The following is a 20,595-nucleotide window of genomic DNA, read 5'->3' on the forward strand; positions in this document are numbered from 1 at the left end:
AAACAGATATCAGGTGAATGTCTGATGCTTTTCTGTAGCATCCTGATGATCAATAACTGATTATATATATGGACGCTGACAACACACAATCCTAGATATTGTCACAGGTCTATCTATAGAGTTATTTGTCCCATGCGACAGTGATCTGGTGACGAACATCGTACAACAATGACGAACATTAAGTTTATGATACTAAGAATGATGAATTTCTAGCAATTAAAATTGTTCATGCTTAAAAGGGTACTCGGGAGAAAAAATCAAATCAACCTGGTGCCAAAAAGTTATACAGATTTGTAATTTACTTTTATAAAAAAAAAAAAAAAAAAAAGCCTTTCAGTACTTATCAGCTGCTGTATGCCCTGTAAGAAGTTATGTAGTATTTGCAATCAGCCATGTTGCTCCCTGCTGCCACTTTACTCCATGTCAGAACCAAATCTCTATAATAAAACTCTCCTGCTCTAGACAGTTCCTGACACAGCCAGAAGTGGCGTCAGGGAGTTGAAAACTATTTTCTCAGGAGTACCCCTTTAATATAATTCTTGTACAAAGGCTACAGTTCTATCATTTACCTTATTATGGCCCATAAAAGTATTAGTGTGACAATGCGAAGAAACAATATTTCCTTAATATTATATAGTATTTTCCTAATTTTCATAGCAGTTTGAATCTATTTCTGTATGTGTATCTGAACACTTGTTGCATTGCAGGACAGTCTCTATGTGTTACGGCCCTATTACATGGGCTGATATTAAAGGAGCAGGCGAGTGTCAACCTGTCAGGTCAGTGCTCAGTTCCCCGCTCGCTGATGGTGCTATTACACGAACCGACAGGGAGGGGGGTCAAGGGGAGCTGCGAGGGTACTGCCTGGAGCGATGGCCAGCAGACCGCCAATATTAGCATCATTTTCTTTCAGCACTTTTAACGCTACCTATTACACCAAGGGAATATCGGCCATGTAAAAGAAGTAATATGTCACTCCCATATTGCACCCATTGAAGTCAGTGGGGCAGGGTCTTAAGAGGTGACACCACATGGTTTTTTGACAAGGAAATCAGCAAGGGTTGTAAATCATAAAGCACATGGTTATAAGCCATGTGAAAATACCCTTAGAGAGTAGGACTTTAAACAATATTGTTACTTCTAAAGTATGCTGCTATTGTATGCAATTATTAAAAAAAAAAAAAAAAACATACACCAGTAAAGTAATATCAAAATGTCCTATTTTGGAGATTGCTACCTTTTGCAACAGCACCTGTAAGAATATTATCCACAGTAAAAATGTCTGATCAGTTATCTCCCCTTCCAGCTCAGGAGGCCAGATAGCTATTCATTTTAATGGAATTGGGAACATTTACAGAGCAGTTGTGGTGATTAAAAAAAAAAGATTTTTATTGACAAACTCCAGTTCTAGAAGTAATAATATTAAATAGCTGGGTAGACTTTAGACTTTCCTATGGAGAGAGATAGTAAGGCCGCCAGCGGTGACTGGGTTAATATTTAGCAGCGGGTTTGATTAGCGAAGTGCACAGCTAAAATTTTTCAAATACCAAGACTAAAAATAAGTTCTAAATTGACTATTTTAAAGCCTAATTGACACAGCTATAATCTAGAGCATGAATGTGTCCCATAACGTGGTGAGTTAAGAATGTGTTCCAGCAGCGTTCTGCTTGACTTCTCCTGCGAGACCACACTGTACATCCATCCCTTCCTGCAGTGCCCACCACTTATTATTCTGTCTGCTCTATCAAGCTTTCAGTACATTCATCTACCTGTGTTAGCTATGCTGACAATGCTATTAGCTCTCGGAGAACAGTTAGTAAATCTTTCACCCACAGTAGCAGATCAGTGTGAATTTCTGCTATTCAGCCATGTGTGTGTATGGAGGCATTGGGAGATGTATAGCTGTCAGCCGAATAAATGTTTTTCTTATTTTCATCTTACGTGTGTGGCCATTTATAGACTATAATGTAAGCATGTTCACACTGAGGAATAGGTGAGGAATTTTAAGCTGCACCCGCACTTACTTTTAAGCATATTCAGCTTGGAATTCCACCTGTAAAGTATGTACAGAGCAATGTCCCATTGTGTTCAATGGGATTTCCGCTCTGCTGTTCACACGGTGGAATTTACTAGCAAAATTTTTCGCCGCGGATATGCTTTCCACTGAATGTGACTTCTTTGGGCAGATTGCGCTAGAGAAATCCCATAGAAGTCACTGAGGCTTGGAATTTCCACTTTCCGCTCGAAATTCCGTGCCCATTCCGCCAAAGCTTATAAAGAGGAAATTTCAAGCAGAAAACTTTCCTCTTCAATTCCTTGCCTTTCCTCAGTGTGAACATACCCTAAGATTATAGGCCAGGGGTCCTCAACTGGCGGACCGCGGTCCGAACCCGGACCGCGGAGGCCAGCTGTCCGGACCCCTGGTCAGACCTCCTAACCGCCCCGGATCCGGTCCGTCCCGGGGCGGTTAGGAGGTCCCGCTCCCCACCGCACTGCCTCCCGCCCCATAGGCGTACTGTCCTTAGATGTCAGTATGCCTGTGGGGCTGGGGGCAGTGTCGGTCCGGCCCCCGGCTGATACGCGCTCTCTGGGGATGTCCCGGGGATTCCCCAGCAGAGCGCGCACCACAGACCTCAGTGTACGCTGCTGGCCTGTCCTTCCCGGAAGTGCAGGCCGGCGGCGTACGCTGAGGTCACTAATGCGCGCTCTGCTGGGGAATCCCCGGGACATCCCTACAGAGCGCGTATCAGCCGGGGGCCGGACCGACGGGAAGAGAAGAAGACAGCCGCAGCGGGGAACGAGGTGCTAGGTGAGTTGTTTTTGTTATTTTTTTTTTTTCTGTCTGGGGGGCATCTACAAGGGGAGAGCGCACAGGTGGACTATATACTACAGGGGGGACCTCACAGGGGGCTATATACTACTGAGGGGGCTATATACTACTGGGGGGAGCGCACAGGGGGCTATATACTACTGGGGGGAGCTCACAGGGGGCTATATACTACTGAGGGGGCTATATACTACTGGGGGGGAGCGCACAGGGGGTTATATACTACAGGGGGGACCTCACAGGGGCTATATACTACAGGGGGAAAGCACAAGGGGGGCTATATACTACTGGGGGGACCTCACAGGGAGCTATATACTACTGGGGGGAGAGCACAGGGGCGCTATATACTACTGGAGGGAGCTCACAGGGGGCTATATACTACAGGGGGACAGCGCACGGGGGGGCTATATACTACAGGGGGTGCTCACAGGGGGCTATATACTACAGGGGGGAGCACACAGGGGGGCTATATACTACTGGGGGGAGCTCACAGGGGGCTATATACTACAGGGGGAGAGCACAGGGGGGCTATATACTACTGGGGGGAGCTCACAGGGGGCTATATACTACTGGGGGACAGCGCACAGGGGGCTATATACTACAGGGGGAGAGCGCACAGGGGGGCTATATACTACTGAGGGGGCTATATACTACTGGGGGGAGCGCACAGGGGGCTATATACTACAGGGGGACCTCACAGGGGGCTATATACTACTGAGGGGGCTATATACTACTGGGGGGAGCGCACAGGGGGTTATATACTACAGGGGGGACCTCACAGGGGCTATATACTACAGGGGGAAAGCACAAGGGGGGCTATATACTACTGGGGGGGACCTCACAGGGGGCTATATACTACTGGGGGGAGAGCACAGGGGCGCTATATACTACTGGGGGGAGCTCACAGGGGGCTATATACTACAGGGGGACAGCGCACGGGGGGGCTATATACTACAGGGGGTGCTCACAGGGGGCTATATACTACAGGGGGGAGCTCACAGGGGGGCTATATACTACTGGGGGGAGCTCACAGGGGGCTATATACTACAGGAGGAGAGCACAGGGGGGCTATATACTACTGGGGGAGCTCACAGGGGGCTATATACTACTGGGGGACAGCGCACAGGGGGCTATATACTACAGGGGGAGAGCGCACAGGGGGGCTATATACTACTGGGGGGAGCTCACAGGGGGCTATATTCTACAGGGGGAGAGCGCACGGGGAGGCTATATACTACTGGGGGGAGCGCACAGGGGGGCTATATACTACTGGGGGAGAGCGCACAGGGGGGGGGGGCTATACACTACTGGGGGAGCAACAGGGGGGCTATATACTACCAGGGCAGTCACCCCCTTTGTACCTAATATCAAAGGCCTGGTGACAGAGAAAAAAATGCCAGTTTTCCCGCTAATAAGCAGCAATTCTGTATATAAATAGTTGAACGTTTGTGACAAAGTAACAAAACACGTTTCCTACTGATGTTCAGCTCGGACCTTCACCTGACAATAGACCCCGGTAAGTGGACCTTCACTAAAAGTTGTTGAGTACCCCTGTTATAGGCTATTCCTACTGACAAAAAACTCATGTTTTTAGTCAGCTGAACATAAAATTGTTTTTTTTAGATGTTAAAGGAAAGGTGTCATTAGAAAACTACCATTTTTTTAATTTATCTTTGGTTATTTTTTATTTTTATTTTACTATCTATAATATAAAGTAATGCCAAATTCAGGCAGTTTTCATTTTGGCCATCAGGTTTATAAGCCAAGACTTCCAGTTCTGTACAGATTATGTACTGAACCAGTGACACCTGTATATAGAATTCAGAGGTACACACAATAAGCTGCTGCTCATGACATCCCCCCCCCCCTCCCCTGTAGAATAAGTCCACAGTGCATGCTCACAATAATGTCATATACAAAAAATAGGGCCTGGAAATGTTCTTTGTGTCTATGTCCATGAGGCATGCCACTGAATGCTGTTAAAAACAACTATACCTAACATCTGTACCAATAATAATGTACTACTAAAAAATGAAGAAAAAAAACAAAAAACATTACAATAAATTACTGACTCTAGTTAGTAAACATAGTGTCCAGGAGGTGGTGTCCCTAGGTCCCTCTCAACCAGCTCAGCTAGACCTAATAAGCCTCTCTTGACTTTGAGTATGGGAAGAAACCTGAGAAGAAAGCCGCACTGATTTGGGGGTAGCAGGGGAGACCACCACCTTACCTTTCCCTGGCTCAGTTTACAAAAAAAATCTGAAGTGCTGCAATTTTTCAGAGTGACAAACCAACAACTGACAGAACAATCATCAACTACACATTTAATCCTTATCAGACGTTGCAGTCATTGAAACTGGCCATACATAATCAAGGACAGCGGGTGAAGCACAAATGATTTTTGATACATTTTTTTTTATTTTTTTTTTATTTATTTTAAACTTTTTTAAAGGGATTGTTCCCAGAAAAAAATTGTCTATCATAAATTAAAACTCTTCTGCCTATTTGATGGAAGTTTAAAACACAACCTACTTCTTTTCATTTTACTGATCATCCCCAATCATTATGGTTGCAATTGCCCATTTCCCTATATTTTAATATACTGTGTACTCATAAAGGCTATGTTCACACAATGCTTTTTGAGCTTTAAAATGACGTCCTTAATTTTTAGTCTAAAATAACGGACGTTATTTACCAGTCTGGTCTCCTCCAATGACTGGTGTTTGTACAACCCCAAATTCTAGTTTGGGGTTACTAATTGGACTTTGAGTGCGGCTTGATTGAAAAGTCCATTGAATTTAATAGTAAAAAGGGAGAAAGAATGGTGACAAAAGAAAAACTGACTGTGAACAACTAATAAAAAACGTCCGCTGTTTGCAAAAGACGTCCTAAAATAATGATCATGTTCATTATTTTGACACCTGTGGCAAAAACGTCCGTTATTCAATACACTGTGTGCATTGGACGTCTGTCTTCCTATTGATTTTAGTGCATTGCCATTGCATTCAGTTAAATTTCAGCAAAAATAGACGTTTATTTTTTAATTATAAAAATCGGCCGCCTTTTCTCTATTTTTGACGTTGTGTGAACATAGCCAAATTCAGAGGTTACATTGTAAGCCTTCAAGGAGTAGGCCTACCCCGCTAAAGCTGACGGTGTACCTTTAATAGCGGTGGGCCGATCAAGCATCTATTGCTCCCGAACTGCCCATACAGTACATGAACGGGGGGAGGGGGGTTGTCACTGCCAGGCATCTCCAGCAGCCACATTCTCCCCATGAACAAAAGCAGTGGCCAATAGAATCCAATGTGCCTGATGCTACACCGCCCCAACATCCTCTGTTAGGGGAAGGTAAACTTTTTCTTCAGTTTCAGGACAGGCTTTGATAAATTCCCCCCATTGTGTTCATTTCAGATCCTATATATTTGGACTATGTGAACCATCCACATAAACGTCTTGCACAATTTAGTACTTATTTGCTGACAATGTCTACAACAGTGACAGCTGTCACTCCGACAACACATGTTGTTTCATGGCGCATGATAAATCTCCAGGACTGAAAGGGTTAGTCCAGTGCATCTCACACCTCCCCTCCCCATGTTAAATAACAATGTCCATATATTCGACCTGTCACAATTGTTTAAAAGTGTAATGAGTCAGCCTGCTGAAAATAAACTTTATGGCTTCCATTCTAAAGAACAAGTCCAAACACTTAGTGGAAAAATGAAAGAAGTTTACCCTATGTACACTGTGAGAGAAGAGGGTGGCAGTGGAGGGGGGCACCAGTGTAAAAGCAGCCGTATAATACAGCCCTGTTCTGATCCATTCATAGAACCAACCCATCCCAGCAATTAGCTGATATCCTCTATTTACAGGCGTGCACTTTGCATCCACTATCTGGAGAGATTTATTTTCATTAGAAGCTACGCTACGTGCCAAGTCAGATGCCACAGTCATTACATAGCCCACTGCAAATGCCACACATTACAAGGAGTATTCTAAGCCATGCTGTAGTGCATTGTGATACAAAGCATATCTTTATATGTACAGTTATTCCATCACCATGTTAATCTGGCCATGTGTAAAAAAAAAAAAAGTGCTCAGAGCAAGCTTGCTTTTAAGGAGTGGCCTCAGAGAGTATATTATTATTATTATTATTATTATTATTATGCATGTTTGATGCTGAAATTGCTTGCTTTGATTACTGATTCTACTTAAAGAAATACTGTGCTTAAAAGACCAAGCTGTACTATCTGCACTATGCTAAATAGACTAAGGAAAAAAAGAGTTCCCCTCAAGGCAGTGACTATGGGTAAAACCATCTGTCATGGGCTGGGTCAGCTAAATTAGCTAAGATTTGAGACCAACACAAGCCTCCTTTAGTTTAAAAGACTACCTAGTATCATCCGAACAAGTATGTAACGAATTGTAGGACATGTTATACCCTGCCGCCTTTCCCCCTCGGGGGTATTCCCATCTTTTATGATACAGTGTATCCACATGACCTACACCCATTCAGCATCAATGACATAGCAAGAGAACAACTCCTGCTCCCCCAGTACTTGTTTTACATTGATAGTATGCTCTAGCAGCTCTTTCATAGGTAAATATAGAAAATAGCTCAATTCTCTGACAACCATATCACACTGTAAAATATGGTAGCTGACAAGTGTTGCGATGTCTTTAAAATCTCCCTGTATCTGTGTCAAAAGCTTTTATCAGGTGAGTGTTCAAACCCCCATGATCTCTCAATATAGTAGAGTGAAGTGCACAGCTGTGCACTTCACTCTATGGCTTTATAAGATCTATGGCTGCATTAGACAAGCTTGTCTCTGAGATAAAGGTAGCAGTGGGCCAGAAAAAGGTGGAAGTTATATAATAACATTGTTTGGGGTGAGGTGAGGTTGCAAGTGGAGTTGGATTTTAAAGCGGCCCAACAAGGTATGGGCTTGGCCTAGCTAAAAATGATCCTCATCACTGGCTGTTACAGGTCACAACTATGGAAGGCAGGAAGCACTACTCAGCAAGAACCTCCAGGCAAGTGAATATAACTTCTATATTATTTTAAGCCAAAGTCTATGACTAAATTTTAATTACATAATACAACATAATAGACACATCCATCCATCACTCACTCAGAGTCATAGTTTGCTAGTTACGTTTTCCTACTGCACAGCTGCTTGGATGGAAAACAATTGGAAGACCAATGTTTCCATGCAGCCTTCCTGAACAAGGTTATCAGTGACATAGTGATAGCATGACATAGTGCCAGGATCTGCTCTAATGCATGTCATGTAACACTGCGCGAGTTGGCGTGGCCAAAAAAGAAATCTACAATGTCACTACCTTTATGTAAAAAAAAAATTAAATAACAAGCAGGCTAGATAAGATACAACAGGAGCTTTCAAGATTGACACCTCAAATTATGGCTGGTTCCTTTAAAGGGGTACTACAGAGAAAAACTTTTTTAAAGTTTTACATATCACTTTACGTTTATATTCTAATATATGCTGAGTGGCAGCAGTCAGAGGCGACACAGGGCTCTCCGCTTCCCCCAACAAGCTGGTAGCTGGGTAGTAAGGTTGCAGCGAATGGTGCACATCCAGTACTGTATATTCTAATGTATAAGAATAAACAGAACATGGGGGAGGGGGGAATGTCTACATCAGTAGCGCTGTGTCATTATAGGAAGAGAGAACTAAAAATAAAAGTGGAGCCCACTGAAACCCTTGCATGCCCAATGGAAATTCTTTAAGAACTATGCTCAGGCAAGTAAAAGATACCAGGTCTGGTGAAAGCTCTCCAGCCACTATGACCACTGCAAACTGTACTGTGGCCTTATAGATTCTGGAAAATAGATGAATAAATGATAACCGAATCAGAGGACTTGTAAAACAGCTGTTTTAGATTAATCATATGTTGTGCTTAAAGGGGAACTATCAGCAGGTTAGATGAATGTGATCTGCTGATATCCCCCTATAGCGCCCAGGACATTCATCTGACCTGCTGACAGTCATGTCATGCTATATTTTATACCATGCTGATCTGTGTTCATACATATGATAACATTGCATTCATATAGCCATCCCCTGCAACCTGCCTTAAAAGTGTTTTTAGCCAGGGCTTTCTTGTTAGCCATGATTAAGGGTACGTGAGGTACCGGAAACGCATTGGCGTGGGTCTGATTGAGCTGCATATTGTGTCTTCTTTGTTTTTGGATCACTGCAATAAAATTACGAGGACAGCATCGCTGAGCCTGAGTAAGTTTCACTACAAGACAGTTCCCCCTTAAAGGTGAGTCTATACTATAAACCTATAAAGGTGAGTCTATACTATAACCCACCTATAAAGGTGAGTCTATATAAACCAATAAAGGCGAGTCTATATTATAAACCTATAAAGGTGAGTCTATACTATAAACCTATAAAGGTGAGTCTATATAAACCAATAAAGGCGAGTCTATATAAACCAATAAAGGCGAGTCTATATTATAAACCTATAAAGGTGAGTCTATACTATAAACCTATAAAACAGCTATTAGTCCTGACTATGGGTATATATATATATATATATATATATATATATATATATATATATATATACACTTCCCTCAGTATATGTGAATCATACAAAATAATTTATGTCATCCAATGTGTAAATTGTGTCCTTGATGGATTCGGTTTGTCAGCTCAGTCACCTGTTGCCATACAATGTTTTCTATATGATGAATAACTACAATATTAAATGGCATGTAAGGAAAGTCCAACGTAATAAGGGTTTTGACATGATTTTTTTGTAGTATACATATATCAATAACAGCAAAAGAAGCTGTTTCCGAGGGTTTTCCACTTGGACCAACCATTGTCTATGTTCCTTATGAAGAAGGACCCCCCCCCCCCCCCCTATTTACTAGTTAAGGCAGCTGCTGCCAAGCATGAGTCTCATTCTGGAGGTCATGGCACTACCATGTATTACTACCATGTATAATTACATGACTCTGTGTAAACACACAAATGTGCTGTTGCCATCAGCTAGTCGTGGGGGGTTACAGCTGCTTCTAATGATTGACATCTATGGATACACATACATAATGCTGGGATTTACAGTAGGGAACTGTATATCGCACATCATTTTTCTACTGTGCATACACCCCATTAGTGCAACCCTCCTATTAACTTGAACAGTTGCCAAGAATGGATCTTACTCCAAGGAATTTGGTGCAAACATGGATTACACGACTGCTTATTTACTTACGATAGATAGATAGATAGATAGATAGACTGCGCCGTGTTTGCTCAGTGTGAACTGGCCCTAAAGAAGTAAAAAGAAGTAAACTACAAATCTATATAACTTTCACCAATTGATTTGAAAGAAAAAGATTTTCGCTGGATAACCCCTTTAAGTAGTCAAGTGGGTGGTCCTATTCAGTAATTGACCGCTCTCTCTCAATATGCACAAATAACCACATAGCTGCCAATCACTGAGTAAGGCCGCCCACTTAAATAGCAAACCCAGAAAGGACAGGGGCATATATGGGTAAATAACAAGTTATTGTGGAACTTTTCCCACAAATATCTTTGCTCTATAACCTAATGCCAGCTGATTGGACTGTATTTTGAATGTCAGATTCCCTTCAAAGGTATAAAATCTAAAGTAACAAGTAGACACAGTCTTTCTCTTCTAGTTTTGTTTCCCTCTCAGCCTAAACTGGAAGACTATAAGTTATTGCTTATGTCTGACTCCCACCCCACCTCAGCCCATAAAACTGCCTCAGGTTCCCCTTTATTGGGCTCATCATTGATGGTGTTCTTCCCTCCTTTTGACAATAGCCCACACTCCCTTATGCACACTCCAACAATGCACACTATAAAGCAGCATCAATTTATCTTCACTTTGGACTGAGACAGGAACTTCCAGTAAATGATAAAATGAATGATGCAGCAAAACACAATTTCCTTAGAGTTTCATTACATAAAAATAGAAACCTGTAGTAAATGATGAATGCCAATTTAAAACGGATGGAAAAAAATATAATTACCAGATGTTGTATGGGCAATATATGCAAATAAATAATGTCTCTCACTTTCCCTATCTTATCTGACCCAGCACAGATATAGGACTACATTGCTGATATAGTCCTTCTATGTGTGCATGATACATAACAGCTCTGCTGAGTGGGAACAGTACAGGCCATTAGTAAAGATGTCTATGGGCTCACCCTGAACGTAAACCAGAGCTATCTGAATGCCTAAACTAGTACTTACTATGGTCACACATTGCTGTACTACTACACAGCGTCAGTGAATACATTCCACACCATAAATGCATCACTCTATGCTCTACAGGGATATAGTGTTTCCATCCACTTGGAGTACTTTACATATAGTTTCTATTTGTACATCAAGAAATAATATTATTTATAAAATTCACCTAAAAATGAATCAAAAATCACAACTTCTTGAGTTATTTTGTTACATTATTTATATATTATTTTGAGGCAGGGTTCACACCAGCATTGGAGGCTCTATTACAGAACTTGTAATGCAGGCACTCAATAGAGCAGCGGTAGAGAACCCTGGCTCTCCAGCTATTGCAAAGCTACAACTCCTATCATACCTGGACAGCCAAAGCTTTAGCTTTGCTGGCCTATGCTGGCTCTGCCATGTCTACCGGATCATGCACCACTTCTAACATTGTGTCCTTTGAAGAATAAGCTGCACACATATGGATGTCTTATAGTTCAGGTTTAATCGAGCTTGGTTCTGCTGGATATCCTTCTAAGAGTCCAAAGATAAGCCTCCTGGCTGTCTACCCATTGGTTGTAATTCTTTAACAGTAGTAGGATATCCTTTTTTTCTTCTATTTGACATTGTACCATGCTTGTATTACTTAGTCTGTGGTTTATGTTTTTCCATGTTCTTATTCTGGTCCATTCGAATTCATTCAGGCCTTTCCCTATCATGCTGTCATTAAGAGCTCTTACATATGTATTATGTACTCAGCCTCATTGCTGGTTGATATCGTAAGTCTATACTGTATTCTCTTTTTCAAGAAACAACACAGGATTTACCTTAAAGTAGCCCAGATATTGTGCTGTTTCTTCCAGTGAAATGCCAGACATCATATCAGAAATGTAATGGATCCTATTAAAGTCAATAGATTTGCCAAATGCCATTGGTTTCCTGTGTGCAACAGATGTGACAGCTCCATTTTTAACATGCAATCCAGTAATCCAAATCTGCCTGGTTATATGCTAAAATAAAGCCTGATACAGCCTGGTGTGAACCCCTGTGAAAGCAATAATGGCAGGTATATTTTGAGACATTTTAAAATAAAGGCAATAGCTAAAGAATACAGATGAATACACCTGAAACCTACACAAACATTTAATAAATACTCAATCTTGTCTTCTAATATTAAAGGCGTACTCTGACATCAGGGAAATAATTAAACACAATGAAGAACCATTTGGCATTGCTTATTTGTCTCCCCAGTCTTGAAACCACTCAAATAAATTAGTTTTGGGGGTCCTAGTTCTGTACTTTCTGGTTGAGCAGTTGCTCAGCACTACAGTTCCCAGAATGCATTAGCGCGATGGCCACTCATTTTCAGAGCCTTCACTAGAACAATAACTAGATTGTTTGTGTGGTCATGTTAATATATAGGCTGCACATCACCTGTTTAGTCATTGAGATGAGTGGCCGATTAGGATAGATGGCTGCACCATCTAGTCGTTTAGCCAATGAACAATGTTTTTTCCTTCAAAGGCAGATCTCTGGCTCTTTAAAACCCGGGTATCTGGTAAATGAGTGTTCCTGTGATAATTGGCCTGATTAAAAGGACCTTAACAGTCTTAAATGGGATGTGCCATCATACAATTACTGTTCAAATGAAGAATGTTTTATAGCTTTCCATGTAACCATCTATATCACAAAAATCAACTTTGTTCACACACATAAAACATGATGTATCAGATGATTTTGTAGGGTCTGTCCAATCATCTAATGTGTATGGGGGCCTCATAACTCTTCCCCAATCGATGTCTGATTGAGCAAATACTTCCTGATGTCAACAGTTGACTTTGAGCAGCGAGGACCAAACATCATCAGAATGGCAGTGCCAGGGGATCAGCAGTAGATGAGTCCTAGATTTTTTCTTTTTTTTAACCCCAATATACAACTAGTATTCACACCTATATATTGCTTACAACATTTCTATAATAAAGTTTCTTTTTTAATAATATTTGGTGACGACCAAATATTTCCCCTGCCTTATGTGCAGGAAATTGTTGAAGGACGTGATTCAGGATTCTGTATATACGTGAGAGTGCAGCCACCTGCATAGCCACCAGCAATTCACACAATATTCCTAATATAAAACAATTTAATGACCTAATTAGATTAATGACGCAACTAAGGTAAGAACACAGTATTGATCATAGAGCAATACCTTACAGGTGGAACTTACCTGGATCAACAAACCAGTAGCTACTGTAACCACCTAGCATACTCTTACACAAGCCCTTCATGTATGCACTTGGCTCTGTCTGATTCCAAAAAATGCATAGCAATAATGACATTGCAACAACTGTTGTTTTGGTCAAGAGAACAAGACAGACACAATTTAAGGGACATTACATCATTGCCAGCCCAAAACCAAAATTACCCCGGGGGGGATTGCATTGCACATGTCATCGGGTAGAATAAATAGAGTCACTTTGTGCAGGACAAAATAAGCTCGAGTGAGAGCAGATCTCTATGGGCCAGAATACCAAGTTGTCACACTTAAAATAATCAGATACAGTGACAATCACCTCAAGGGTACATTGGCCTCAATATAACTCTGTCCATGACCTTTATGTGACCACATCTTTACTATATAAGACAGGATGCGTCTATATTAGACTTCTTACTCCAATCACTAACCATTGGCCTTTGTAGTTGCCACTACTTAAAAACCAACAACTGTTCACTATTTTAGCGCACGTCCGCATTCCGGCTATATTTTGCATGTCTGTTTGAATACACAGCTTTCTCCTTATGGAAATGCCATCAGGGGTTAAGCTGTATTTTTAGGACATTTGTTTTTTTTAAAGCCTGCAAAAAAAAAAGCTACTCTATGATGACTATCAGCATGGGAATAAGCTAGAGACAGAGAGGGCCAAGCTAGTAAAAAGCAGACGCATAGCCTGTCATTAGCTGTAAATGTTTGTCATTGGGAGTGTTAACCCCTTAACAGCTGCTTTGTTTATCCAGATGTTGTGTGACTGTCAGTCAGCTTTTTTCCCAATTGGAGGCCATGTCCATGAATGCCAACTGGGTGAATATGGTGGACAATGATGATGAGTCAATAAAATATCTATAGACGTAAAATTGTATCACCTGCAAGACTGTCAGTGTGCTCTTCCATTTGTCTCTGGATACATACATTAAAGCGAATGTACCCATTTTTTTTACACTACCCAGTTGACGACGGCACGGAGATCCCAGTGGCATGCTACATTTTTTAGCACACCTCCGGGTTCCCGCAATCAGCACCAGTTTCTTCATGTGCACTTTGGCCCACTCTATGCATTGGAGGCAGGCTTAACCCCCCAGTGTAACTATGTCCTCTCCCATCCGTGACCCCTTTCCATTAGGATCAAGTCTAGTCACTGGGGGGAGGGGGTATCACTGGGAGCACTGGGCCTGCCTCCACTGCATAGAGCGGGCCAAAATGCACCTGAAGAAAAATGCGCCAATCATGGGAACCAGGCAGCGTTGTAAAAAAATGGACCACGCCACCCGGATCTCCACGCCAGTTCTGACCGGGTAGTGTAAAAAAAAAAAAAAAAAGAATTCAGTAAGCAAACTCGTACATTCACTTTAAAGGCTTAAAATAAAAATCGCTGCAATAAAATAGCGCATTGTCCATATCAAGTAGTCTGCACAAAAGTATAAAGGGGTGGTGTCACCAACCACATACATATATGTAAAGGAGAACACATATGCTGTTTTTACTAAAGTAACTTACATCACTGTGACAGTTTTATTCCCCATGTATTTATTCACCCTCTGTGGTGAACTGTGACCCTGCGGTTGCCATGCAACGGTGCAGACACTTTCCCACAATCCCCTTTGTTTGCATGTGAAGTGAAAACCAACTGCCAGGACTTATGATACAGATCATGTGACGATTGAACTGAGCATGTGCAACAAATGAAAATGGGTGCCAGCATATGGGGGGATTAGTAAGTGTATATTTTTCAAATGATACATTTATAATACATAAGAAATATGTTTCATTTGACATAATGTATTACTATAAACCTAGTATTCTTCATAGCACCACCCCTTTTATGACTGTCTACACAATCTACTATGAGAAATAACATATAGAACTATGTATTTATTGTGGCCTTAAAGTGACTGTACCACCAGGCCCAGGCTGAAGCACTGGAGGCGGGCCTACCCACTGTCAGTGAGAAGAAACCCCAGCCCCTCCATGACGTGACTCCATTAGAATCAATGGAACCCTATCATAGAGGGGCTAGGGTTTCCTCCCACTAAGGGTAGGCCGGCCCGCCTCCAGTGTTTCAATAAGTGGCACCCAACTTGTCTGGTATACACCTGCCCCCTCTTGTGCTACTGGCCTAACAGGTGTAATAATCTGAACTCAATGGCAGAATAGGGGTTATCATTGTCAGGGAATAGTCAACTTGGTATCGGTATTTTATGGCTGGATTAAAAAGATATATATGATGCATAAAAACAAATTAATATTAGTCATGCAATATCATTTTTTTTTTTTCCTTTTTTATCTAAAAAGTAAGGGTTAAAATTCTAACAGTGAGGAGACAACAGCTGGCGTTTTAACCCTTGCTGCTTCTGGAATGTCACACTTATTCCTGCCTTCATGTCATATCAACAAAGAACTCAGCTTCCCCTCAGTTTTTTTTTTTTTTTGAGTTTGATATATAAAAAATACAACATCACCATGGGAACTGCTATACACTGACTGCCAGGGCGATGTAAAAATGCAGCTCTTCTGCCCCTGTCCGTCAGAGCTGGCTCTGTAGAGATCTGATGATGAGCAGAGTATAGGAGAGAGGAGCAGGGGAGGGGAGAGCTGGCTAATGGGATATTAAATATCCTGAAACATGCATTTTCAGCCATGTACTCACAGCTTCTAAAAGCCAATAATGCTCTGGACTTCCTCTATTTAATTTCCAAAGGGGGCTTAAATGACAGATGAGATCGATGCTACTTTCCCATTGTCTGTAGCTCACTTACATCTTCTTAAAGCAGTACGCTACTCTACAGCTATATACACAGTATTTATATATATAGCTGTAGAGTAGCATTGAACTCTAATAATAACAGCCGCCAAATGTGAAATTATAAAATCAGTAATATATATATATATATATATATATATATATATATATATATATATATATATTATACTGATTTTATAATTTCACATTTGGTGGCTGTATTATTAGTATAACATTCCTAGTTCAAGGGGTTGTATGGGTATGACACCCATAATTTATAATGCAGGTCCCCAAAAGAAAATCTGATGGCAGGGCAAAGCACCTAGGTAATATTGCTGGATAACCTACTAAGCAAGAGTTTGATGTGCTTGCACTGTAGATGGCAAGAAGGTCCTTTACAAGAGATGGATGCCTTGTGTCAGATCAGGAGGTCCTAATATGCCAATAGGAAATGAGTTGTCTATGGCAGGCTACATCTTTATGATAATGCTTAACTCTGCTTTACCTCTGTCAGTACAACTACACACACACACACACACACACATATATATATATATATATATATATATATATATATATAGTCTCAGAGTGAAAAGTAGGTGGACCATGATAGCAGGAAGTTCATCTACAGCCATTGGCTACATACATGTGTGAGCAGCTTAGCTCTGCTTTATCTCTGTGTGCACAACTATATATATATATATATATATATATATATATATATATATATATATATATATATTCTCAGAGTGAAAAGTAGGTGGACCAGGATAGCAGGAAGTGGCCTTCTGGATCCCCCCTTGGGGTGCATAACCTCATGTTGTAGTATCTTTGGCACATATGAAGTTATCTGTTCAGAGTTGGAGATCTGCCAGTATGTTTAATACAATGTTTTCTAAGCCCTGGGATCTGCCCATGTTTTGCTAGAAAGAGAAACAAAGTAGCACTACTATCAGCAGCAACCTGCATAAGCACATTAACCCCTTCCAACCTGCTAGGAAGCCAGCAGCCAGCCCTGTGCCTGCTGTATATCAGGACATAACAGCACATTACACTGACAGCATGGAGAGACTCTGTACTGGAGATAGCAAGTTCCTCCTACCTTTCAGACTTTGTGAATTTTTTAAAGGACTGCCTGGTGAGGTCATGGTAAGACCTAAAGCTCTGAGGTTCTGCTGAGATGCCCTGCGCCCTGGTGGTCCTTGGTCCAATCTGGGTACTGGTGGGCATAGCCAAAACAGACTGGTACTTGTGCAGTTTCCTTTTCAGTTCCTGGATTTCCTCCTCTTTTTCTGACAAACGATTCTCCAGATCCCTAATTCTCTCCTCCTTTAGCATGAGGATCTTGGCGAAGTCCTCCTCTAGGTCACTCATTGTGCTGGCAAAACTTAGCAGGAGTCCCACAATCCCAGGACAGAAAGAAGAAGAAGAGGAAGAAGAGGAGGAAGCCTCCTGGTAGGCGCTTGCTGCTGGTGAAGTTTTCTTTCTAGCCTCTGCTGAATGGAATGGAAAGGAGGGTGAGGAGTGTGAGGAAGCTCTAGTGCTGGATGATGAGTGCTAATCCAGTCTCCCTTTTGGGAAATGCTGATTGTCTTTCATTGAGAAACCAATTAGAGCTGCCTTCCTCCCCCTGTGAGACCCCCTCCAGGATCAATCCATAGAAAGCACAAGGCACAGCTCCTCAACGTGTGATCCCAGGCAGCTCCTTAGCCTACACATCCCACCATAGTCACTCTCCACCACTGAGAAGAAGACAAAAAAAAGAGCTTTGTGGCACTCTCAAGTCCTGATCCCTGAAATAGCAACAATTACCATGTGATCTAAGGGTGACGCAGCTCCCTGTGTAACAGGATCCTGGGATTCTGCAATCACAAGAAAGCACTTCTTCTGGATGCAAGCCTCCACACAGATAGAGATGCCTGGAGCTAGGGGGGCTTCCCACCTTCCCTCAGCTCTCTACATCCCTGGATTCTAGCTGCAGCCCAATCCTCATGCTGCCATCACAGATCCCACTATTTACACTCACAAGAGGAAACTGGGACTCAAATATGGGACTGGAACTCAAGTTAGAGGAAGTGCAGTACTGTGCTCATGGACATAGAGAGATCACTGTCCATCTCTTATGGTGTGTCTTATTACTGTACTACATGCATGCCTGGTGGGGGAGCTGATCCCCAGCAAGGTAAGTGACAGCCACAAGGAGAATGGAGAATGTTTACATTATGTTACTTCAATCTGATCAATAGTTATAACTTCTAAACAAACTTTCTGTAAATATTCCTATTAGCTTTAAGTATACAGTAAAATGTGAGTGGACCCCCATAATGGGGATAGCAGCCTGTTTTGTAGTAAAAATGTAACTGTGTAATGTAAGCAGGATATTGGTTTTATTTAAAGTAGTGTGAATATAAACTTACTGTTATGTGATCGATGTCACATCTGATGCCTGTTAATAAAGTTTTCCTGTATACTATATACATGTTGTCCTGTGGTCAGTGTATCATCATCATTGTATATTGTTATCTGGTGCATGAAATGTTGATTTTAAGTAGAGGAATGATTTTTTACAAACCATGTCTATTCTCTATATAATGCTCTCTCTCTCTCTCTCTCTCTTTATGTATATATATATATATATATATATATATGATACAGTAATGTCTTGTGAAATATTTGTCCAGCAAGAGTTTAAAAACTTTGCAACTGTTTTTTTTCTCCAGCTATATATACCAAAACGATAAAAATATCTCCTTGTGGACGTCAGATTCTCACGCAGAGAGTGACATCTTGTGTTCAAATCATTTAATGCCAAGACAAGCATCAAGGAAATGTTTGTACTTTTATTCCCCTGAGGTTTGGCTGGACTTTGGGGTTGCATGCAAACCAAATTTGGTTGGTTGGAGATGTGAGATCTTCCCAGGCATGTCCATGAATTGTACACACGCTGGTGCCTGCCTGAAAGGCAAAGAAATCTAAATCCCAGCTAGACCTGTCAGCTTAAAGAATGGTCTAAATATGAATGACGTAAAAGAACATGTATACAGGTCTACTTTTGTATGATACAATTTTAAAACTTGATGCCCAAGTACTGCTGGGACTACATCAGTGGCAATGTTATTTGATACATGCACCACCATTATGGCCATGTTCATTTACGTTGTGTGTCCTGCAGGTAAAATGTCATGTGTGAATGTGAGCTCACCATCATACTTAATATAATAATAATAGTAATAGCAACTATTATTATTATTATTTAAATCAATTCCAAAGTAGTGTGTAAAGAATAAACACAGCTGACCTTGGGACAGAGGAACCCCCTGTGAGGGCTTTATCTACAAAGTGACATACATATTGTACAATATATATATGGTATTACTTTCTTAAGTTCGGGAACATTAAGTACTGTACGGATTCTACACAGCATTACATATATATATATATATATATATATATATATATATATATACTGTGGGGGAAGATTTATCAAACATGGTGTAAAGTGAAACTGGCTCAGTTGCCCCTAGCAACCAATCAGATTCCACCTTCCATTTTCCAAAGAGCCTGTGAGGAATGAGAGGTGGAATCTGATTGGTTGCTAGGGGCAACAGAGCCAATTTCACTCTACACCATGTTTGATAAATCTCCCCCACTTACTTAACACCATGGGGGAGATTTATCAAATATGGTGTAAAGTGAAACTGGGTCAGTTGTCCCTGGCAACCAATCAGATTCCACTTTTTATTCCTCACAGACTCTTTGGAAAATGAAAGGTGGAATCTGATTGGTTGCTAGGGGCAACTGAGCTAGTTTCACTTTACACCATGTTTGATAAATATCCCCCCATGTTTGATAAATTTCTCCCTGTGTGTGTAGCTGTGTAGTATCCGTAAACTTAAAGAAAGTAATAGTCCAAGGGGTGAACCAAGGCAAACTAAGAAAAATACCCCCCACCCCCACCCCTGTGTATAAACATAGTGTGTGTGTGTGTGTGTGTGTGTGTTTATATAGGTCAGTACTTGAAACCTGTTACTATACTATACATACTAGACAATATCACCCAATGCATTGACCTTATTTTGGTAGATACTAGAGATTAGCGAGCATTAAAATACTTGAATGCTCGACTGTGCTCTGTGGAGAAGGGAGCAGGGAAATTACACTTACCGCTCCTGTCTTCCACCTGTCTTTATTTTTGCCACCAAGCCAATTAGCGGCTTATGGTGCGTTTACACAGACAGATTTATCTGACAGATCTATGAAGCCAAAGCCAGGAACAGACTATAAACAGGGATCAGGTCATAAAGGAAAACTGGGATCTATCCTCTTTTCAAATCCATCCCTGGCTTTGGCTTCCAAAATCTGTCGGATAAATCTGTCTGTGTAAATGCACCCTCAGGCTTCCACAGCCTTAAAGCTTGTTGAAAGGCTGCTCAGCTGCTTCAATGATACAAATTGCAGAAGGGTGTATTCACATGGGCAAAACGGAAGTCTGAAAAAACACTTGAAAAAACTA

General features: G+C 41.3%; 1 protein-coding gene across 1 annotated transcript in view; it reads right to left on the bottom strand.

Moving 5' to 3' along the window:
• PRKG1 (protein kinase cGMP-dependent 1) overlaps positions 1–17,903 on the bottom strand; it is a 788,657-nt gene extending 770,754 nt beyond the window's left edge. Inside the window, exon 1 of the mRNA XM_069980327.1 lies at positions 17,185–17,903. Within this exon, the coding sequence (XP_069836428.1) occupies positions 17,185–17,456 (272 nt within the window). The 5' untranslated portion in view covers positions 17,457–17,903. The remainder of the gene's footprint in view (positions 1–17,184) is intronic.
• Between the last annotated feature and the right edge of the window lie 2,692 nt (positions 17,904–20,595).

The sequence above is a fragment of the Dendropsophus ebraccatus genome, chromosome 8 (genome assembly GCF_027789765.1).
Source record: "Dendropsophus ebraccatus isolate aDenEbr1 chromosome 8, aDenEbr1.pat, whole genome shotgun sequence".
NCBI lineage: Eukaryota > Metazoa > Chordata > Amphibia > Anura > Hylidae > Dendropsophus > Dendropsophus ebraccatus.